This window comes from Colias philodice, chromosome 1 (genome assembly GCF_061535455.1).
Source record: "Colias philodice isolate Cphi_HAF_F1 chromosome 1, ilColPhil1 Martin Lab GWU primary, whole genome shotgun sequence".
NCBI classification, from domain to species: domain Eukaryota; kingdom Metazoa; phylum Arthropoda; class Insecta; order Lepidoptera; family Pieridae; genus Colias; species Colias philodice.
In genome coordinates, this window is record NC_143086.1 from 14862534 (window position 1) to 14886718 (window position 24185).

General features: G+C 32.5%; 2 protein-coding genes across 4 annotated transcripts; one reads left to right on the forward strand and one right to left on the reverse strand.

Annotated features, from left to right (window-relative positions):
- Positions 1–98: 98 nt before the first annotated feature.
- On the reverse strand, positions 99–17399 carry LOC149491492 (putative 3',5'-cyclic phosphodiesterase pde-5). 3 transcript variants are annotated; one of them, XM_089694850.1, is made up of 15 exons: positions 17279–17399; positions 16502–16582; positions 12207–12261; positions 11292–11420; positions 9122–9258; positions 8082–8138; positions 7604–7777; positions 6863–7018; positions 6148–6368; positions 5668–5952; positions 4896–5460; positions 3806–3964; positions 3034–3218; positions 2224–2419; positions 99–616 (listed from the first exon to the last, which is right to left on the reverse strand). In XM_089694850.1, exons 2-15 carry the CDS (start codon positions 16574–16576, stop codon positions 152–154), a joined length of 2859 nt encoding a protein of 952 aa, XP_089550976.1. In that variant the 5' UTR covers positions 16577–16582; positions 17279–17399; the 3' UTR covers positions 99–151. The 3 variants fall into 3 exon arrangements, with proteins under 3 accessions (XP_089550976.1, XP_089550985.1, XP_089550993.1); XM_089694859.1 differs by lacking the exon at positions 11292–11420; XM_089694867.1 differs by lacking the exons at positions 11292–11420; positions 12207–12261; positions 16502–16582; positions 17279–17399 and adding an exon at positions 9772–9876.
- Positions 17400–20357: 2958 nt separating this feature from the next.
- On the forward strand, positions 20358–23590 carry LOC149491493 (mitochondrial thiamine pyrophosphate carrier-like). Its single transcript, XM_089699800.1, has 5 exons — positions 20358–20702; positions 21006–21097; positions 21502–21697; positions 22091–22315; positions 23328–23590. Exons 1-5 carry the CDS (start codon positions 20469–20471, stop codon positions 23538–23540), a joined length of 960 nt encoding a protein of 319 aa, XP_089555926.1. The 5' UTR covers positions 20358–20468; the 3' UTR covers positions 23541–23590.
- Positions 23591–24185: the final 595 nt, after the last annotated feature.

Genomic DNA, 24185 nt, shown 5'->3' on the forward strand with positions numbered 1-24185 from the left:
ATCGACCACACATGTAACATGATTAATGACTATAGATACAAATATTCACGAACAAATAATGAAAAGAGGAGTATTGAAGTAATCTTAAAAATAAAGTTCTGTATAATTGAAGAGCTTAAACTATTTTTTAATCTAAATATGCGTCAATAGCTTATATACGGAAACTGTGTTGTCCTATAATTAATCCTTCATCGTCAGCCAAAAAATCTTCTGAGGGCACAGCCTTCCAAATCTCGCTGGCTTTAGACGCTTTGTCGATTTGTTCTTCGTCCCAAGAAGCTGAGTCTGACCGCATGCTTTGGAGTGTCTTTTTTATATTATCCTCACCATCTTTACTTGCAGCTGCCCCGCTATCTTCAACAACAACGTTTTTATCAATAGGTATATCAGATTTGTCTTCGATAGTATCATCGTCTAACACAGAATCTGATACGCTCTTCAAGGTATCGTCAGTCAATGATTGAGAGTCAGACGGAGTCCGATTGTTACGGCTGTTGGCTAGAGATTTCCAGTTACTGAGATTCTTTAGAACCATTTTGTACATTGGCTCTGTGCTTGGTAATATTTGGTGCAGTATTTCGTAACAGGGAACGCAGATTTGACTCAAAAATCCAACCTGCAATAACAATCATTATCAAATTTGAAATATGGCAGTACATATTAATATATAAAAATTGAAATAAGTTTTCATATTTAACTAAGATTTCAGGTAACAAGAGGTACTTAACTAAAGTTGCATATTGATTATTTTATTTAACTATAAATCATAATAGAAAAAGTGAAGTTCATCATCACTACATAGTACCTATAAAACAAAGTCGCTTTCTCTGTCCCTATGTCCCTTTGTATGCTTAAATCTTTGAAACTACGCAACGGATTTTGATGCGGTTTTTTTAAATAGATAGTGTGATTCAAGAGGAAGGTTTTAGTATATAATTTATTAGGTATTAGACAAAGCGGGCGAAGCGGCGGGTGGTTAGCTAGTGTTTATACAGGGTGGAAGGTTAAGATGGGGCATGAAGGGCAGGTACCTTAACCGTTGTAGCTACATGAAAACGTTCTTAGGAGACTATCCTTAAATTCTTGAGAAATTTTAATCTGCATTCACAGATTTTTAAAAAAATGTACGGTCAGCAAGGAAATCGGCAGTTTTCAAAAAAAATTTTTTTGATGCCAATCGATCCAGTTTCTCATGGGGATCAAAACACTCTAAAAGACCAACTGAGGTATGAGAACTAGAAAAGTCAGAAATCGCGAAAAACTATTTCCACACATTCACTAAGAAAATAAATGATTCAACGTGGATTCAACAAAAGATGCAATTGCCCAGATTGCAATGCTTGGACTAATAGCCCATGGCGGTAGCATTTGTAGCCGTATTTCTTCCATGTTTTTAAAACTATCCAGTGCGAACAACCAACTTCAACGGCAACTTGTTTTGAAGAAATTTCGGGATATGCTTCCACAATTAGTGCCAAAATTGCTATCACCGTATTCTCATTCAATACGCGTGAACGACGCGGACGTGTCAAGCTTTTCTTAAATGAGCCACTTTCTGCTAGATTTTTTACAAGATTCGCAATTACCTTTCGCGTCGGTAAGTACATGTCGCATTGGGTATTTATTCCTGTACCATTCCAATGCAACTGTTGGGTTTTTATTATTTAAAAAGTAAGCCTCTAACAGATCTAAACGTTCTAAATTATTTAAGGACATTTTTAGTGAAGACAGAGTGACTTCTGGTAACATATTTTGTTTTCTTTGTGTTATTGTTTACATAAAAATGTGACGTGTTCGTTCGATATTCAAATTTAAATAATTTTTCATCTCGTGCACGAGCTGCCAGCCACCGCCCGCTCACGCCCCCGCGTCGCTGGCATGTTGTGTTGCTGTGCCTTTGTCTTTTTACTTGTTCATGAATGAAAATAGTTTTTCGCGATTTCTGACTTTTCTAGTACTCATACCTCAGTTGGTCTTTTAGAGTGTTTTGATCCCCATGAGAAACTGGATCGATTGGCATCAAAAAAAATTTTTTTGAAAACTGCCGATTTCCTTGCTGACCGTACATTTTTTCAAAAATCTGTGAATGTAGATTAAAATTTCTCAAGAATTTAAGGATAGTCTCCTAAGAACGTTTTCATGTAGCTACAACGGTTAAGGTACCTGCCCTTCATGCCCCATCTTAACCTTCCACCCTGTATAATAAAATTAGTCATTAAATACCTGACTCGGTGGTTGTTCCTCTGGTTTGTTCCTATCCATCATGTCAGCTATTGGAGTTTTCCCAGCAGCTCTTTCCTTGTCCCCTTGCTCATAGAATTCTTCAAATATAACTTTAACAGTTTTTATTTGTACGTCCCATGGTTTTGCAGATGCGGAGAGATCAGCGGCTGTCATGGATATGGCCATTGCCAAATTCCTGGGAAATAATTAAATTTAAATTAGTTTTGTTTCCCCATTTAAATATCATATCTAATTTAAAGAGGAACAGTAATTACTATAGTATATCATTTATACTCTGCTTTTTAAATCTATACTAATATTATAAAGCTGAAGAGTTTGTTTGTTTGAACGCGCTAATCTCAGGAACTACTGGTCCGATTTGGAAAATTCTTTTGGTGTTAGATAGCCCATTTATCGAGGAAGGCTATAGGCTTTATATCATCACGCTAAAACCAACCGGAGCGGAGCTACGCGGGTAAAACCGCGAGGCACAGCTAGTTCATTATAAAGCTTTACTCCTACTGTATCTGATCTGTCCACTGGATCAATTAATATCAAAGTACCTACTATCCATAACAAAAAAAAAGACGGGTTGCACTCCGGGAGTGCCGGCAGAAGTGAAAACTTGATTATTAACGTTCAGCATGTTTGATATTTTGGAATGGTATCCGTCTTACGTATGGCATATTATAAGGGCTAAAAAAAAATCCGTCTTACGCTTTTTCGATCAGGCCACGTGTCCTGACGCGAGTTTAAGATTTTATACCCAACGCCGCTAAAGAAGTTTTCACTTCAAAAACAAATGTTTACCTATGCTCTGTTGCAGCCCAGTCAAAACCTTTGCTTCTCGAATCTCCGCTATTAACGATGTCTTTCATTTTCTTCAAATTAGTGAAGAACTGAACGAGATCGGTTGCCAAAATACAATATTTAATGTAGCGCAATATATCCTTGTAGTCCTCACTTGAAAGGTGAGAGAATATGTAATGTCCTTCCTGAAAATATAAATTTCAATCTCAAACAAGTATCACAATCTATATAATATCTAGTCTTCTATAATATAAAAATGAATCGCAAAATGTGTTGGTAAGCGCATAACTCGAGAACGGGTTGACCGATTTCGATAATTCTTTTTTTATTATATTCCTTGAAGTACGAGGATGGTTCTTATGTAGAGAAAACGTAAATATGTACCACGGGCGAAGCCGGGGCGGACCTCTAATTATTAAATAATTCAAGTATAATATAATCCTACAGCGATCCAAAAAGCTCTTCTAAACGTAACTATTACGATTATGGCTAACAACAATGCTTGAAAAGGAGAATGACCACGGGCGGTATCGGTAAAATTTTAGTTTTGCCACATATTCGTGATATTGTTAATTCCTATTTGTATTTATAATCTAATTTAATCGTTTCTAAAAGTACTAACATCAAGCTTTAAATTGAGCTATATTTCATCTTGACACAATAAGTTCGATTGCGATACCAAGTGCCATCTTGGGCAATCTCCTTTTATTTTCTAAAGACTGTTGGATAACACTAATGTTTAAATTTACTAACAACTTCTAGAATATCATACCTGTTGCAAAATCTTGACTGTTATATTGAAATGATGGTGCTCCAACGGCGAGGTTGTATACATAGCTGCCAAGGGGGACGCAGTTTCGTTCAAGTACTGGTTGGTATATCCTCTGTGGTCTAGATCGTGGCATAAGCACGCCACGAATAGTGCTAATCTCTGAATCGAACAAGAAATAAATAAATAATTATTTAAAAAGTTTTATATACCTACAGATTTAAATATAGTTGGTAAAACTAAATCCTATGTTAGTTTAAAACTGTATTACAGGCTATTTTAAGTGAGCTGTGCTAAATGATTCAAATGGTTCTCATATTTAATACAAAATAAGGCGAGAAACAAAATAAATAATTCTTTTTGACGAACTTGACAAATCGAAGGTATCTTATGGAAAATAACGTGAGAAAGAAAATTATATAATCTAAGGATGATTATATCGACGACCTTGATAAAATGCTTCGGCGGAAATTTAAGGACATTAAGCTTGTACTTAAAATGCCGCCCAAGTATTGACGGTGGGCGGTGTATAGGGGAGGTTGTGATTGATTTATATAAAATATGCCCACATGTTCCTTTGATTCCTTTTATACAAAATATTTACAAAAGGTTGTGAAAACCTTGATCTATCAAGGTTCTCACAACCAATTGATGTTGGATTATATTTGCGTATATATAACCAATTCATATTTGCGTATCAAAAATTATATAAATAAATATGAAAATTAAACTGTGTACAACATAATATACCCAGAGCGTACATGTTCATTCGATGCTGAAACTCAAACACAGTGAAACTCAATTAAGTTTTTATTTGTCACAAAAAGCGACACTAGCAAACACGGCCCGTAATGAAGTTTCTATTTATTACGAATTACGATGAAACTTTCAAATCTGTTTTGAAATATCATTTAACGTTCGTATAAGTGCAAATATTGTAAGGAGTAAGAACTACATTCATATGTAGATTGTGTCTTCGCTATTTGGTGGTATATGTTAAACTAACTTCTTTTATTTATTTTATCTATTATTAGGTACATAGAAAAACTGTAATCTTTTTTACCATCTAAGATAAAAATTTATTTCTACTCACCATTTTATAATCAAATCTCTTGTTCTTGTCATTTTTCAGCATAACATACATAGAATGGGCGACGGACCAACCATGGTCGAAATTATGATACGGAACCCTTCTGTAATTCTTCCTTACAGTCAGAACAAATCTTGTCACTGATGTTTTATCGAAATTGGACAAGCCAAACAGATCATCGAACATAGCCAACACAGCTTTGCACTTTTGAAAGTCGTCAATCTTATATGGGTCCAGATAAAAATCGTCCATATTTATATTGACTTTAAGGTTGCTATTGAGTATCTCTTGCACCTCGTTCTCTCGGCATGTGTTGTGGTAGCTCAGAATTTCCAAAGTGACTCTGTACTTTTGTTCTTTGCGCATTATTTTGTCATAGAGCTTTGCGTGATGAAGAGCTAGTCCAAAGACTGTGGAGAACATCTCAAAAGCCACTTCGTCCTCGTGATCGAAATAGTTACTGTTCCTTTTGTTCACCATTTGGACTACACCTATCACTTTGCCTTCGACTTTTACAGGCATGCAAAGGATACTTGATGTTTTATATCCAGTTACTTCATCGACATCCCTGAAATAAAGCATAATATATTAATCAACCGAAATTGTGCTTGTTAAGAATATGCTAATTTTAGATATGATACTAATTTTCTTAATGCTCGTACCTATATGTAACTAAAAAGTACTTTCGTCACGTTGAAAAAAAAAATCACTACACTAATTTACTGTACCATTCCGTTTTACTCCCATAATACATTAGTAATTTGACAAACTTTACCTATTAAATCTGTAATCAGAATACGCATCTGGAATGTTCATAGTTTCCCCAGACTGTGCCACGTGTCCAGCAATACCACGATTAATGGGCATTCTTATTTTCTTCTTCTCCATATCCCTTTCATGTCCTGCTTCGAATTGAAGATCGAAAACTGTGGAAACTAGTTCCGAGTTTCGATAGTCCACGAGGAATAGAGACGCTCTATCAGCATTGACAAGACGTTGGGCAAATTCCAGGATTCTCTTTATGAGCTGATCGAGAGACACCATTTCTTCAAATATTGCCCTGTAAAAGGTATTTTAGATTGAAAATTATATAGAATTAATGTTTTAATTGAAAAAATATTATTTAAGCATTTAAACCATTTTTCTGCAGAAATAATGTGAGTACGTTATATTCTTTGAATCTGTATCACTACGTTAAAACGTTTCACTAAAACTGCAGTACTTTTTGGATTCTCTATTATTCTATCCCACTTACTTCACGACTTCCAGCAAAAAGTCGGCCATATTGCGTTCCCTTGTCTTGTCCAAGTACAGGTTGCAATAGTGCAGTGTCAAACTGTTCCAAATAACGAAATTGGTGCTCATCTCCTCATCCCTCTTGTCAAATTGGTTATTTGACCTCCACATTTCAATCACATACACTGTTTTGCCCGCGGCATTCAATATCGGCTGATACAACACGTGATTAAGTCCTTGCTGAAAAAAATATAGAAAAACATGAAAATATTTCGCCGCGAATCAAATTAATTTTACAGATAATTAATCAATTCGGTCTACCCTGTAGAATTGGAATGTAGAAAAACAATCTTTTAGTCGGATAAATTTCTAAAAATAAGATTGCAATATGAACTTGATATGGCACTAAAATAATCTACTATTTTAAAAAAGATACCACAATTAAAGCATTTTAAGTTTAAAGCATTACCACAGCTCAAAATCAGTGAAAAGTAACTATATGCAAAGAGGAACGTACAGCATCTCCATCCCCTTTATATACGACTTTTTATATTTGTATCAACAATTTTATCAATTTAACAAAAAATAACAAGCCGTTTTTGAGAATTTCAATAGTTACATAAAGTAAAAAAAAATTAGTATCAAATTTAAAATTTCGTTTCGCATGTCGCTTCCGTGAATTCATAAGAGTACAACCCACAGCTATTAAAGTTTTCACTTAAAACCAATCTTACCGATTCGTCAATTCCGAACTTCTGACGCAATTCCTTTGGAGAATCTGGAAAGATGTCAATATCATTCTTCGACAGCCGCCATGTTGCGCCGCGCCTTGCCACTTTCAGTACTAACTCCACTTCTTCTGGCCCTGCACGTTCTAAGTTACTACTATCCTGATAAAATTGTTAATGTAAAATTACCGTCTTTGTTATGATTATTTTTGTAACTTTGTGAACGATTATTATCGATTATTATTGTGAATAATTGGTTTATATTACATAGTGGGAAGATATTATCGTCTAAGATACAGGCTCGGCCTAGTTTAGACGTTAATGTTCATAGTTTTAAGTATTGTGTTTATATAAATTGAGTGGCATACACAGTGTAATTGAAGGTATGGATAAGTAAAGATTTATTTATTTATTATTGTTTATGAATTATAGATCGAATATATAATAGTTTATGAAATATAGAGTTTTCGTTGTAATTGTAGTCTGAAATCACAACCCTGTAACTAGGTACCAGATAAATTTATATTTTTCCCTTTTCGCGCTGCGCTAAACAAATTTAGTAAAAGTAAAAGTCTCAAAAACTCTAGTTAAATTAAGTACCTAGGAGATGTATGAAATGGAACAATGGACAGTGATCGAAGCCGCAAGCATATACCTTAAAAATTTTAAACATCCTAAAAATTTGCTGTAAATATACAAAATGACGTAGCCTTAATATTGATCAGTTTAAACCATGTTTAAACTTACTTTGGTATTAACGCCTGGAGCGCTATTTGTGAAGTATTGTACAAAATTCATATGATCAGGGTACAATTTGAACACCCTGTACGCATCAGCCCCGACTGTGTTACTGACGAAGTACGCAATTTCGTTTATGACGGAATGTTCATCGCCGACTTCTTGAAGTTTTCTTATCAATGTCTGAAATCCGTATGTAATTTTAATTACAGGTTTAAATTAAAATTTTATGGAATATATTATAACAATTAAGTATTAAAAAATAAAATTTTAGAAAATAAGCTTAAAACTAATCATTGAGTGTCATTGATGAGATTGGTTGGCATTTTATTAAAATTATTTTTATCATGTAAGTTCCGTAGTTAATTTAATGCAAAAACTGTTTTAACGATTTTGAAGAAATTAAATTCAGAATATGAATGTCGATGGATTCAATGAAAAGGTACCTATATGTAGGTATAGAAAAAGGCAAAACTAAACTACTTACCATAAACTTTTGTTTGCAATTCGTCATTTTGTTTGTATTCCATTGTTCGTTGCTTTTCTGCAAAGATTTCAATTTTTTATAGAATTTTTAATATTCAACATCAGCATATTACGCTTTCTATATAAAATACTAGCGGTCCGCCCCGGCTTCGCCCGTGGTACCTACATGTTTAAAGTTTAAACTACCCTCAAGTTGGATCGAACTGCACATATGGTGTGTGAATTTTATTATAATTGGTTAAGTGGTTTAGGAGTCCATTTAGGACAAACATTGTGACACGAGATTTATATAATATACATAATAACATAAGTATTCTATATTCCTTAAATTAGTTCGCAGCAAGATATAAAAAGTTTGTGCCACAATACTCAGAATTATAACTTACTGAAGCCGAAGCCGTAAAGAGTTTTCGTCCAATTTCAGATGTCACAAATAAAAGGTTTCCCTTTTATAATTAGTTACTACTTATGAAATTGAATAAGATTATAATAATTAGAGGTTTGAATATTTAATTTCTGTAAACTATTAGGTTTTATCTTCATACTACCTTTCCGCCCGCGTCTTCGCTCGCTTCGTCTGTAACCTAACCTATACTTATTATAAAGAGAGATGAGATTACCGCGTTCAAACAAACAAAGTTCAGAGTTTGTTTGTTTGAACTCTTCAGAGTTTGTTTGTATGAACGCGGTAATCTCAGGAACTACTGGTCCGATTTGAAAAATTTTCGGTGTTAGATAGCCCATTCACAGAGGAAGAAGGCGCGTATCATCACGCTAAGACTAACAGGAGAAAACGCGGAGCTAGTAAATTATATACCAAAAATTACACTTCAATCACTCTATCTATTAAAAAAAGTGCATCAAAATTTCTTTTTGTAGTTTTGAAGATATATATTTATACATTACAACAGAAGAAGCGACTGCTTTATATTATGTAGGTTTGCCTTTGAGTACATTTAAATCAATTAATATATTTATAAAATAAGATAAAACCCAATTTACAATAAAGTATAAATAAATAAATATGTAGTAGTTGCTTACAAGATTACGTGTCTTCTTGAGCAGCCACTGCTCCAGCTCCTCCACCGGGATGCTGTCCACGACGTACGCCTCCAGAAACTCTTTATTGTTCTCCAAGTACTGCATCACGCTCATAGCCTCTTTACCTTTGGTACGAGCTGGAAATTTGTTACTTTTCAATGTCTATAATAAACCAACATCACCTGTCTACCACTTGAAAGCTGTGTTCGGAGTTACGTCTTAAAGCAATATTATTCCCTATGTAGAAAAAGGATAGAGCTATATACTTCGTCTAGCACCATCACTTTCCTACACAGGAAATAATTCTGCTATAAGACGTCATGGTAACCCCTGAATAACTTTAACGCATAGTTTCACTAATATTGTAATACTGTGGTTTCACTCTTCAAATTTATTATTGAAACAGTATTTCGATCTCGTTTCATTCGTTGCACTTAATATACTAATGTACATATTGAGCAAAATATTTAGCACATTAAAAATAATAAAACTACTAATTCAGAACGCAATCATTCGATTATTGAAATGCTATTATATTTTATAGTACTAAGTCCAGAAATCATAGTAATTACACATGAACTTGAGCAAAAAAGTACGTAACATAAAAAGCAAAAAAAAATCCAGCTATACGATTTCAGTTCAAAATTTACCATGTAAAACAGTGTCAATTGACGTAAAATGTTATTAAAATTTAACGCCAAATATTCCACAAATGTTTCCTTCGATACAACTTTATCCAGACAAATGAACACACGATACAACAAAGGCTAAATTAGTATTACTGAATTGTATATATTTTGCGAGGCTTGCATGCCACTTGAAACTCTACATAGCTCACGTATTGCATATACAGGATGTTTATATTTTGGATCGGTAAACTAAACAACTTTAATATCGAAATTAATGTGTCTTGTGCACATACATATAATAAAATTGTAGGGAAGTCAAAACTGTACATTGAATATTTTTTAAAAGAATACTTGGCGCTCTATGTACCATAGATAGCCAAAAATATATTTTTTAGAATTTTTGTCTGTTTGTCTGTATGTATGTAAGGGCTAAACTCATAACTAGTATTGCTGCTGAGTTTTTTTCCCGGAAATCTCACGGGAACGGTAACTATGCTGGCGAAAAGCTAGTTAAATCTAAAATCAAATATGATATAGAGTTTGTCATAATTGCATTGATTAAAGCAATGTTTCTCAATTCAAATACATACCAATAACAAATTGAATTGCAATATTTTTCATTTTTTCAGTTTTCTCAAAAATATGTTGTACAACCTGAGCGACAGGTGTTACTCTATAGTCTATACCAAGTCTTTAAAGCAGCATTTATGATACTTTAAATAGAAGTCACCCTGTAGATATATTGCACTTGCCTACATTAATGTCACGTTACCATGGATCTGCACAATAATCAAATACTTATATTTGACACTGATAAATAATATAGTAGTCACAATATGAGGAAGAACCTAAGACATGTACAATGGCTAATAACATATCATATACATAATGTGCAGAAAATTCAATAGTAAGTAATAATATAAGTGTCATTTAACTTAGACAATGTAGTTAATACTTAGTACAAAATTGCATATAATTTTTGTAGTTCGGTATTAACTAGCTGCCCCGCATCCTCTTGGATAAGTCTTCTAAGTCTATACTCGCATCTGCACTCACGTTTTATCACTACACTTCGAGATACACTGTGTTGTATGCAAGTTGTTTGGTTGTCAGAATAAATCTCATCCTAAATGACTAAAACCCTTAAATCGCGCATCGCGCTTTTGAAATTTTCTGCAAAACATATAATACCCTGCCAATATTTAATACCCTGCAAATATGATTCGTTCTTCATTAACCAATTTTTAAGGGTAAGTTGGAGTTGATCGCCCCAACCCCTCAATTAAAAGCTAACTTAAGACGGATTTCATCTTTTTTTCGAAAGTAATATCATAATAATTTAAGCCGATTATTCAAAGATTGTTTTTGAAAGATTAAGACCTCTCAACCCAAAATCATTCCCGATCACAATACCTATATTGATCGCATCTCGTAAGCCAGAGTCCAATGTGTATGTATGTTTACACACTCACAAAAGATGATGACGATTAAAAATGACGATTAAAAATTGAACATACATATACCAAACATAAATTACATACGTGATTTTTGTATTCGACGCGCTGGCCTAACAGGAGTCTGTCCAAAATCTTGAACAAAACAGACTTTATGATAATCTGACCACGTCTTAGAATCTGCTATTCGTTTTGGCTTCTCGTTCATAGCTCGATCTAGAACACATGAGATTTTGATACACAATATGTATAAAGTGGGCCACATAGAAATAATAAGTGAGTATCTAAAGAAGAAAATAATCACATCCCAATACAGGAACTTAACGCCTAATGTAGGTTCAGGCCGTCATACACCAAGTGAAGGTTGGTTATCGCATATATCTTTAAATTTTGGTTTAAGCTTTTTTGTGTTTTCCTTCATAAATTGGAGTAAAGGTAATGTGGATGCTGGATAATTAATACTTATGTAGCCAAATTTTAAAATCGATTTAATTTTACGTTTCCCCAGTATCTGACCTCGATATTCTTGATTGAAATCAGAGCACAAAGGCGTAAGTATGAATTAATTGACAATGTTGCACGAAATATTCAAACAATGATAGCGACTTCAACAACGTACAATGGTACGATGTTATCAAACTAGATGATGGACTAGATATTAAATAATGGCCCTACGCCCCTTATCAAACTGCCTGACAAAATAATTTATTGGAAAACAATGATGGTCTTCCCGGCTTTGTTCAAAACGTAAATAAAGTTGATATTGTTAGTATCGTGCGTGATAATTGATAATAATCCTACTTTCCTATCATATATGTATTTTTTTTTACGGTATACTTTACTGAGAAACTAACTACGCATATCTAGAAGATCAATCATAAAAATATATTTTTATCCCCTTATTTTTGATAATTTTGGTAGAATTCTCTGAAATCCTTTGATCGCTTGAAAGTACTACTTTTAGCTAGTAACCTTATTTATTATAATTATTGTAATACTCACTCAATTCTCCATGGCTGCAAATCGGGGGTAGAAAGCGCGGGGAATTCGAAGTTGCCTGCGTACAAATATGTATATCAAAAATCAAAATTATGACATATTTCACCTATAAATGTATTGAAATCTTAAAATTATTTATCTATCATGTATTAAAGGACAATAGTAATTAGTTTTTAAATAATAATAGGTATCATAAAAATTGTCTTATTAAAATCTGTAAGTCGGTAACGTATATATAATAGTCTCTGCGTTTCGTACATTTTACTGACTGTTACTTGAAATAATAAAAAATATATATGAAATGATAATCAAAAAGAGATAAGTACGGTTTATCAGATTTTTAATTCTAAACCATTTAAATAAAAAATGTGTATAAAATCCATATTAATTTATCCGGTTAATACACATCAAAATAAACGAAACACTCCATAAAATAAATTCGCTATACCTACACGTTCCATTTTCATATCTCCTAACTATAAATCCTTCTAGTCCCACTAATATTATAAATTCGTTTGTGTGGATGTATGTTTGTTGCTCTATCATGAAAAAACTACTGGACCGATTTTTATGAATTTTTTAAGTCATAGTAGTCTGTGGTCATAGATCAGAATAACAAATGAGCTATATAAATACTTAATTTTGCCGAAGCATTTTTAGCTAGTTCTAGGTACTAATAATTTTTATAAATTTTCATTTATTCTATAATAATTCTTGGTCTTCCGCACAAGAATAATTCCCGCCACATGTAACTAGTATCTACTACGTCATCATTTATCAATACATCCGTTTGTTTGTTTCACAGATCACAGAAACTATGTTTCTTTGAACGCGTAATACCAGGAACTATTGGACCGATTTCAAAAATTCTTTCACTACTCGATATGTTCGTGATCTCTGAATGAGATTATGAGACTAAACTAGACATAATATTATACCACGTGCAAAGTCGGGGCGGACCGCTAGTTCACCAATACATCGGCATTAAGTAGAACTGTATAAATGAGTCCTTTTGTGTGCTCCTCAAAACTTTGGCCAATTTACTGAATTTATATTCTAGGACTTGTTAAAATAAATCTATATGTATAAAAAAGAATCCCTATTTCCCTTGGTCACGACATCACGCGTGAACGGCTGGACCGATTTCCACAACTCTTTTTTTATTATGTTCGTTATTGTCAGAAGAAGGATCTTATGAAATAAAACATTTAGAAAGTTGCGCCAAAAATTAGTAAAATTATCAAATGTTTCTGTAAACATCTGTAAATGGCTGTCCATTTAACTTCGTTTGAGAGTTGTTCTTGCGGAGACACCGAAGACGGGGTAGCGTCTGTCGGGTCAGCTAATCTAATAGATAAAACAATTCCTTTGAATAATTCCTAGATATTTTGTGTACCTAACTACATCTTGTTTGTTGGAAAACGGAAATTGAGTCCCGTTGAAGGAAATTATCTCTACAAACTTGTATTAAAATGGCGAAGCATTAATAATGAGTTTTGTTTAGCATTACAGTAATATTTTCCTTCATTTTGATCCAATACCTATTAGAATTATTTTTTGAATACATGACAAATAATTTTTTTTCTGTAATAAATAAGCTTTTAAGAATAATAGAACTAATTAATTAAAAACTCTTGCACAAAAAATAATTTTGACGACATAAGTAACCCATTAACACCTTAATACTATTTAAATACGTAATTGACCTGAAGATAGAATTGCCATTAGTTCATAAATATTTATTTTAATAATTTCAATTTTCTGAATGATCTAATAAATATTATCAAAAAAATCAATGGCCATATCGCTAAGATGCGTAAATCAAAGATCACAAAACAGTCTGTCCACTTATGAATGACGCGAATCTATTTTATATAAATAGATTGAAAACCCCATACAAATAACAAGTTTCAAAGACACTCCATCGTCCCCTTTAATTGGCCCTTGTCCAATACCATTAGGGAAATATGCTGTTATTAGAAAACAAATATTTATTGGAGGCATAAAGCTATCATTATAAGAAGCTATTGTTAGTCATCTATAGTTCAGTTGATTTAAATCTAATGAACTGACTGGCAAATTCAAATTAATAAATTATGATCGCAATAACCAGCCGTGGTTCATTATGGTATTATGTATATGAATTTCCCAGACAGTTCAATTCACGGCGTAAATTGACTGGGAATAAGAGGTCATAATACGGCCCCAGTAGCGTTAAAGTGCAAAGAAAATTACTCGATTTAAATTCTTGATACACTTTCCCGAACCAATTTGTAGTACTTGAGCTTTTACAAAGTATTTTTAATTCAATACCTACGTTAATTGTTTAATGAGTCCCGACAAACAACGAACAATATTGACTACGAATTACGATAAAGACGAAACTTGTACTAGTTGCTCACCCCGGCTCCGCCCGTATAAACATCCTTTTTTAATAATTATTCTGAATTGAAACAAGTGAACACAAACCTAACAAAACAATAATAATTTACATCCGTTCATTATTGAATAGTGTATGATAACTAACAAGACTTTCTATTTGACTCTCATTTATTTGTATGTTTGTATGTAATACCTGTAGACTCGATTTTCAGTTTACACCCACTTTGAAGGTACAGTTTGTATTCAAACTTTTTTCGCACATATCAAAGATCAGTGACAATACAATAATTTCATGACATAGGCGTTTTTTAACACATTAATTTATTCTCTTATGTAAAATTGTTACATACAAGCTTTTCGCTTACGATTCGCATTCGTCACGACAACAAATGTTTGTAAAGCTTCGTGCATTTTCGACGAAACTTTTTTAAGGCTTTTTAAGCGTCAAGTATTTATTTTAAAAAACTATCCAAGCATTGAATTAAACATTAATATGTTAAACATTAACAGTTTAAAAATAATTTTTTAAACTGGCCCATAAGTTGAATGTAATATTGGCATAGGTAACACCATATAAAAATTTGTCAAAATCTGTAGTGTGGTTTGGCCTGATACTGTATATATACATATACTATACTATACTGTATACGGATAAATAGTAAGTAAAAACACTTTTAGTAAGAATTATTTTGGAGTCTATAAAACAAGGTGCGGAAACGGATGGTCCATTTTAATGCGGTTTATTTAATTTGTATACAAGTTTCCTTGTGTTGAACAGTGGTTCTACTATGATTGGTAAATAAAGGTCCAACAGTGTAAAAGTATGCGCTCTTTTCTTAAATTATGTAGGCCAATGTAATCGTTAAATGACAATTTTTTTTTATTACGTTATTTACTACACATGGAGCGATGTTAAGCTTCTATTGTGACTAGTAAAAACCTTTAAATGTATTACATACTGGTTTTACATAAAAATAAAATCTTACTCTCATATGTAATGTAAAAATAATTTTCCAATTGGCTAGCTAGTAATAATTAGGTATACTTATTCTAAACAATGTACACAGTAACAAATAATGCTATAGTAATGATAACAAGATTATATTTTTGGTAACACAACATATACACCACAAATTACGACAACAACTAGTATTAAATTTATATTTAAGTTTGATATTTTTAAATCGCTTATCACTTGAGATTTTTATACAGAAAGAACTGACTAATAATTTACATTGATTACCGTTGAAATTTTTTGAAAATGAAAATCTAATAGAAAATACATGACTAAAATTCGAGTTGAAAATGTAGAGAATTTTTGTTAAAAACTGAAGGCTAAAAAACCCATAGAGTTATTCTTATATGATCCTAAAAAAATAATTATTTACCAATCCAAGTAACTCAATATACAAAATAATATATACTGCACTGTTATATCGCTTATAACTTAATAATAATTAAATATAAATTATAATATAATAAGAAACAAACTTGGCAAACTAAGAACTATGTTAAAATAAAAAATGTTTATAGCAACTATAGAAGAAATACTTTAAAGGAGATTAAATATTCGGATAATATTATGCTGAATAAAAGCCATAATATTATGTTTAATACAATATAAATAACCGTCATGTATATTTCAGTTAAAATTTACTTCAATTTTATTCTTGAATACCTCCATTATTGCAAGAGATATGTTATGAGAGTTGATAAAAATAATATAAGAGTTAGCGCGCAAGAGCAACTTTTGTCTCCGCAACTATTTTGTCTCTCCCATCAACTCTAAAACTTGACTAAAACTAAAACTTTAAACTAACGAAACTTTGTTCAAAATCAAGAATAAAGTTGTTATACATGTCTAAATTTTACAAGAATAATTTCGAAAATACCCATAAGAAATATATAAAAGTTACCTTATTTTTTCCTGGTTCTATATTATCCTTTGGTGTTTCATCTTCTAATTTCACGTTTTCTAGGCCCGACATCATATAAACCTAAAAATTGTAATGACATTCAAAAAAAACAAAAAAGCTACTTAAAACATGTAATGTACAATAAGTGTACAATGTACATGTTACAAAAAACACAATCGCAAAAGGCACATCAAAACAAAATAAGCAATAAATAACAAAGAAATACATACTTATTAACACAGAGTGAGATAAACATTTTTAAAACATATGCTTTAAAGTTATAAATGTACAAAGAAAAGGCACATTATAATGTATTCGATAAATAAATGAACGCCTCTCAGTAGGCACAGAATAATGACCTAAAATTAGGGTACTCATATATATCCACATATTATCAACATATAGACATGTTCTAATTTATTACATTGTTTCAAGTGTTATATAATAAATCAAGACAATAACAAAATAACTAAAATCGTTTTCTTCGTATTTATTATCAATAATACATACGTAATAGAAATGAGCGCTTCCGTTCAACTGATATAATGGGTCATAAAACTATTTAATTATTGCCTGCATGAATAAAGCATATTGTAAAATAGAAAGTTTACTTTAAATAAATATATTATTTGAATACGTTTTTTAATAAAGTCAATTATAAGTACTTAGTAAAGTTTTATCAATAAAATACATAAGTATTAAAAGCATAAAAAAAATTCGCAAAGCGCAAAAAAGTTCACAAAATATACAAAAGCAACAAAAATATTTAGTACTAACGCTTCACACGTCGCGTCCTCTATTTTTTACATTATCATAACTAGTAACAAATGAAAACAATTCCGCTTCTAAATAAACCGAATCACAGATGCACAATGGCACGCGACCGCCCAGCTTCAGTTCACACAAGCGACTGATAAGCTTCAACACATTCGCATATTAACTTGATAACAAAACATAAACAATATTATTACTCTAAACGGCGCGATACGTTGCACTGTACGTACCTATAATATATCGGTATAGTGCGATATTGAATAGCAACACTACGCAGTTCCGACGCCCGGCTGGCAGCGGTGCCCCAAAAACAATAAGTAATTATATCTTGAAATGGCCAGGGGAAACAATTTCCGGAGCCACAGTGTTAGCGATCCCAAACATAGTTATCAATGACATCGTATTCACTTCAACACGTAAGTAAATGTAATTGGAATAATTGCTTGAAACATGCTATATCCGACTCGAATGTGCTTCTTGGGTTCATGAGCTTTGAACTATAAGAACTTTTTCTTTCCTTAAAAAAACGCCATCATTTTTTAACGATGATTGATTAAACAAAAATCATTTCCTTTTTAAAAAACAAAAGTGAATTCAAAAGGACTTAATATTTTATGTGTGTTATTTCTAAATATGAATAATAATGTTCTTTTATTTTATTTAAACTGTTTGCATCTGTTTGTTTACAAATAAATAATAATACAACATGGAGGCCCAAAAGTCTAACTTTGGAGTTACATTTTTTAAATGCAGACGTAATTCCTTGATTATTATTACACTTAAAATATTTTTTTTACAATACATACAACAAACAGCCAATCCAAATCCTATGTAATATGCAAATATATTTAATTAAGCCTTAATTAAGCAATGAGATCCTTCATCACTATATTTTCCGCAAGTCTGTTTAACAAAATATTTAAAAAATAATTTATAATTATAGATAATTATAAAAAAATACAAACTTGTGCCTATATTTTAATCTGTTTTCATTCCCAGAGGAAATTTTATTTTTTTATAAGCAAAGACATAACTTCGCGCCAAATATCTGACATAAGTAACAACTTTTTTTATTTTTTACGTGAATGGTAGCCAGTATCACTATCAGGCTATTAAGGCTTTTAAACACTGGTCCGATTTTTCTGGATTTTGCAATCCTTGGTTAAAAATCCGTCCCGTAAAGTAAGTTTCACAGTGAAATAAAAATGCTAACAGAAATTTGAAAAAAAATGACATATGTATTTTTGATATGGTCGATTTTGTGGTCGATTTACAACAATTTGCAATAATAGATACTGATAGTAGTTTTTTCTAGTCCTAATTCAGGTTTTACCACTCAAATATTTTAATAAATGTGTCACAGTGAAATGATTATATTCTAAAATATCAGACGGGTCACCTTTAAACATTCAAATAGCCAATTTCAAAACGTCTGGATGTGTTCTGTTTGACTTATCTGTCAGAAAATGACATATAATGTATGGAAATTTAGGAAACAGGTGCGCACGACATGCTGATAAAATCGTGAAACTAGCTGTAAGTATTACGTATAGAGAAAAATATGTTTAACCGTCGGTCACATGACACATCGTAATGGAATAAATAACAATATATACGCGTAATATTTTTCACGCCAATGTTTGATCCGTTGGTTTGATCGGAACTTGACCATCATTTAATTTAGAAATTAAAAACATTATTATTTAAGTTAACTTGTGCAAAGTAAATCAAACGCGCATTTAAACATTTGAGGATCTAAATCTCATTTAATACTTGATACTATTTGAGGTAAAAATATTAGTTAAATTACATAAAGCTTTTTATTTACGGCAATCACTGAAGGAACTTATATGTACACCAATAACATAGGAGCTAGTATAGATAGAGTAGAGTAATATGGGTTTCGCAGCCAACTGCATAAATCAGCCTTTTCATTAAAAGCTAAGGCTCTATATCAAACGGCTGTTTAATTAACTTATCTTCAACGATACACTGTTGTTTTATTTTTTTGCAACACACGGATTATGATTCACTAGTGAATTGAACGGCACCGTTTAACCAAGAGTCTAGGCCATTAATGAAACGGCTGATATAACCACTTGGCTACGACATGGGCACCAATATTCTCATATCCCTTCAAGTGGGCCAGTGACTTGTACGAATACTATGAAATGGTTACCTTGTTACCAAGTATCCAACATGACTCGAAATTTGCTATATTTCAAAACAATACATACTGCAAATAATAAAACATCTACAGCAACAAAATGGCATGTCACGATTCACACTCTGAATTTTAATTCCGACGTTCATTGTTTAATCATTGTTTATATAAATCCCACGTACCTTTCAAATAGATAAACTGTAATAAAAATCAAACCATGACAAGTGCTGATAATGCATCTTTAATCATATTTAAGCCCGAATTCGTTGAATATGCAAACCTTAATTTAATAGATTCAACATGAATCATATAAAACCTAGGTACTCTTTGCTTGCTACTTTGTAAGTAAGATAAATTAAATTTTTAAAACTTTAAAAATGAAATTAAAAGAGAGATAAATTATTAAATGTTCCACAGAAATATACATTGAAGATCGTGAATGCGTTTCCAGCTGTCGACAAATTAAAAAATAAAATGGCGCCACAGGTTTAAGAAATAGCGCAATAGTTTTAACTACCTAGCTATAGAGTATTTCTTTTAAATTAGAATTGTATAAAATCAAATATTTATTACGAGTCATTTGTTTTATACATAGGTACCAACTTCTATAAACGCTTATATCCTAACTACAATACGTCCTATACTCCACAAAAGTACTCCATATCTAAGGCCGCCTTTCCATCTGCAAGAAAACTTCTACTTGCAGGTGGAAACGCGGAATTAGACTTACAAGCTTCTGTCAGACAGACTGTCGGACATTTCTTGCGGAAATTTTCTTGCAGATGGACAGGCGGCCTTATGCCTTACGACAGTCATAGATAATAATCTAAAAACAATCGATGTTAATCTTCTTGGTAATGTACAAGCTTTTCAAATGCAAAAGAGGTTGCACGTCGATCGCTTACTAATATTCTGTCAAGCGGTTCCACGTCGCGGCTGACGTATTTCGCCAAAACACAAGAACAACATGAAACGGAAACATGCCGAACAGACAAACTAATATTTCGTCCCAGACACTATGTTTGAAAAATGGTAGGCTATTCGAAGGACGATGCAATGACGCCTAATCAAAAGATCATAGCAGGGGCCGTGTCTGGCGCAGTAACACGATTCGTAACACAGCCACTCGATGTACTCAAAATCAGAACTCAGTTAGAAAAGAAATTGAGCAAACGGAAACAAAGAACGTTATTCGAGACTTCTAAAAAGATTTTTCATGAGGAAGGCATTTTTGCTTTCTGGCACGGTCACAATCTTGGTCAGGTAAATTATTTATTAATAGGGACAAGCTTTGTATGCAATACTCTTATCTTCTTTATTGTGAAATCTTGTAGAAGAGAGTCAAATAATCCAAGCTAAAGCTAAATATAATATATTAGCAAAAGAACTATCTAATAGAACGATAATATCTGAAAGAAATATTAATTGAAAGAAGAGAGCAAGACCACTACATAAAGTTTAATGATCTACAAATTTTATAGTAAATTAGCATTAGGGGTTACTGAATCTTACAATGTTTTTACAATTGAAATGCAAAAGGAAATAATAATAACTGTACCATTCCAGATGCACTCAATCTTATCAACTGGCAGTCAGTTCTATGTATATGAATTAACAACAAAATATGCATTTCAATCGACTGATGACCCTAAATATAAGTAAGAACATTTTCACTTTGTAGTATTTGCTATAAAATATATCGTAGGTACTTCATTAACTATTTAAACTCCTGGCAATCAATGAAAGCAATCACTTAAAGATATTGATTAGCTAAACAATAATGCAATAAAGATTTTACAACGAACTGCGCAAATTATATAAATTTACTTGGGTTGTAAAAACGGTCTAGTAATCTAAATTATTTTTTAATACTAATTTGGTCATTTTGCTCTTAATTTTGCCGGGGCAAATGAAACACAAACTAATCATATCGGTCAAATAACAGTATTTCGGTTTAGTGTGCTTGCCAAAGCTTTTCAAATTATAAAATGTTGTTATCCAAATGGAGAAAGGTCCAACAAACACAAAATCCAGGCACTCCATAATTTCCAATTCGTCACAGGCGAACCATAGAGTTCCTATGTGGCATATGCGCTGGCTCATGCAGTGCGACCCTCGTCACTCCGCTCGAAGTGATCAGAGTTCGACAGATGCTGGTGAAGGAGCAGTACAGAGGCTTCTTCAATGGAGCCAGAGCGGTGTACCGGTCGGGAGGGCCGCTTGCCTTCTTTGAAGGGTGGGCTGCTGGTGTGCTTATGGTAAGATAGGAGCTGGATATGTTGATACCTAGCTCTAAATTGGTTAAGATCCGTAGCCTTTATTTAGTAATATAAATTATTGAAGGTTGATAGGTATAAATGATTGATGTTTCATTTTAATTTCACATGAAGGATTGGTAAGTTAAGGATTTTTGTTGTTGAACTGAACAACAAGCGTAAAGTTCTCATCATATCAGCCACAGAAAACTTGATGTTAATTCATATAATATTATATCAATAATTCCATGCATAAAATTTATCGTCCTACTAATTTTCAGTCAGATTAATAATGATAAAACGAGAAGCGTGTATTATCTTTCAGATTTGTAATAGGTACTATATTTTTACTACTATACTCTACCAAGCTCACTATAACCCAATAATTTGTTTCAGCTGGGTCCCCAAGTGGCCATCACATTCTCAGTGTTCAGCTTCCTCCAGCCCATAATCCTGGACTACCTGCACAAGTGCACAGAGCTGTGCGAGCAGGTGAAGATCTACGAGCACAGGCCTGAACATCTACTATTGGCGAGCAGTATGGGGGCACTGGTGTCCGGGTTCGTTTCCAAGGTGATCATGTACCCGTTTGATTTGGCGAAGAGGAGATTGCAAATCGCAGTGAGTATGGTCACTTTTGTAGCATTCGTTTCATAGGAAAAGAAGCTTTTAAAGAGCGATGGATTATCAGGGAGATCGTATATAGTGTGATATTTGCCTGTAAGTGCAAAGGTCCATCGTATAAACAGAGAGAAATGATCACACTACCTTTTTGTATCTCTCTGTTCTAACGCAACTAACTTATAGTGCTCGCTGTCCATAATTCTTCCCTTAGATATAGATACTTTGACTTTCTATGTAAAGGGGCACAAATGTATAACACACATAGAATATAAATATTCTACAAATTCAGCTGCTCTTATAAAAGCTCAAACTAATGACAACAAGGAACACAATATAAAATCGCCATAACTACAAGGAAACAGTAATATTCCTATACGTAATGAGGGAAGTATGAACCAAGCACGTCCATTAAGTAGGCTCTGTCGACTGGTGATATTTTGTGCGAGTAATGCCTGCATCGGGCTCACTACCGTCTCATTATGTAATACGTATTTCAATCGCTATCTATTAGGAAATAGTTTAGTCGCTTCAATGTTCGTACTTGTTCATAATTTGACATTGATTGTAGGGACTGTCCCGTCTCTTTTACTCTTGACTTATTTAATATATGAAAGAAGAAATGAAGCATATGATTATATTTGATTGATAAACGTATGTGTCAATTGAACACGACATAATTAGCATTCAAGTTAGTTGTTTTTTCCCCAGTGTCTGTACATTGAGGGAATTTGTAATGTAGGGCATAACTTAACCAAAGTTTTGTAATAATGATCACAATATGTAATAGACACATACGTAAATGAATTCTTAATCACTTCAATAGGCAATACTCAATATTAATCTCAACTTTTAAATTTATTTTTAAACGACTTAAAAAGGTTTTCGATGCATCTTTAATGTTTTGATGTATGTTACTCAGGTTTATAGCTTATGCTGTTAGATGTATCGTGTTATGAATGCTCTTCAGACTTCAAGCTTGACATTATTTATGTATATTTTATTTTTCCAGAGCCACAGAACGGAAAATAAATTCTACACGCCCACAACATCAAGGAACCTGGTGAAATGCTCAAATTTAATACAGTGTATCTCGGATACAGTGAAAGTAGAAGGATTTCTTGGTCTCTACAGGGGCTTACAAGTCACGGTGTACAAAGCGCTATCGACAAACATAATAACATTTACATCGTATGAACTAATTTGCTATTTTTTAGTGAAGTAATAATGTTTTGTACTGAATTTTGTATAGTTACAGGGAATTATATGCTTTGTTATTGATTGATTTGGTTTTTATTTGATATTAGAGGGTATTTGGCGCTAAATGAAAGTTCTTTTTAAATATGTTTAGTCAGGCCTGTCCAAATTAATTCCGTTACGAAGATAACATGCAATAAGCTTATGATTTTAAAATGAAATATTTTTATAGATATCACGAGATTGTGAAACCCATACTAAATTATTATTCTAATCCATTACCTACTTGCCCTCGTCTACACTATTATTATGAAGAGAAAATTTTGATTGTGCGTATTTGTTTGAAATGAAGTTTCCGACAGTACATGTATTTTGTTGTTTTTATTCATTAAATAATTTATGAGAATTAATCTTATGAAGTAAAAGGCATGTAAAAGAGTAGGTATAATATCTCTCGCACTTAGGACTATCCAAATTACACAGCTAAAAAAACTAAAAATCACTCTTAAACTCATGATATTATGATATTTTTTTTTGTATTGTCGTTTTTAATGGCTACGTCTTTTCTATGAGTTCAGGGTCAGTGGATTGACAAAAAAATTTGTATTCGTATTTAGATTTAATTTTTTTTCAATATTCACATTATGTATAGGTATGTAAAAAAATATAAAAA

Bases quoted from the DNA above. Each gene is read 5' to 3' on its own strand.
- LOC149491493 (XM_089699800.1), top strand. From the start codon at position 20,469: ATGGTAGGCTATTCGAAGGACGATGCAATGACGCCTAATCAAAAGATC. The intron at 20,703-21,005 runs GTAAATTATTTA...GTACCATTCCAG, and splicing joins ACGGTCACAATCTTGGTCAG to ATGCACTCAATCTTATCAAC. The intron at 21,098-21,501 runs GTAAGAACATTT...AATTCGTCACAG, and splicing joins ACTGATGACCCTAAATATAA to GCGAACCATAGAGTTCCTAT.
- LOC149491492 (XM_089694850.1), bottom strand. From the start codon at position 16,576: ATGATGTCGGGCCTAGAAAACGTGAAATTAGAAGATGAAACACCAAAG. The intron at 9,259-11,291 runs GTATGTAATTTA...ACAAATTTCCAG, and splicing joins GCGTCGAATACAAAAATCAC to CTCGTACCAAAGGTAAAGAG. The intron at 5,953-6,147 runs GTAAGTGGGATA...TACCTTTTACAG, and splicing joins TTTTTGCTGGAAGTCGTGAA to GGCAATATTTGAAGAAATGG.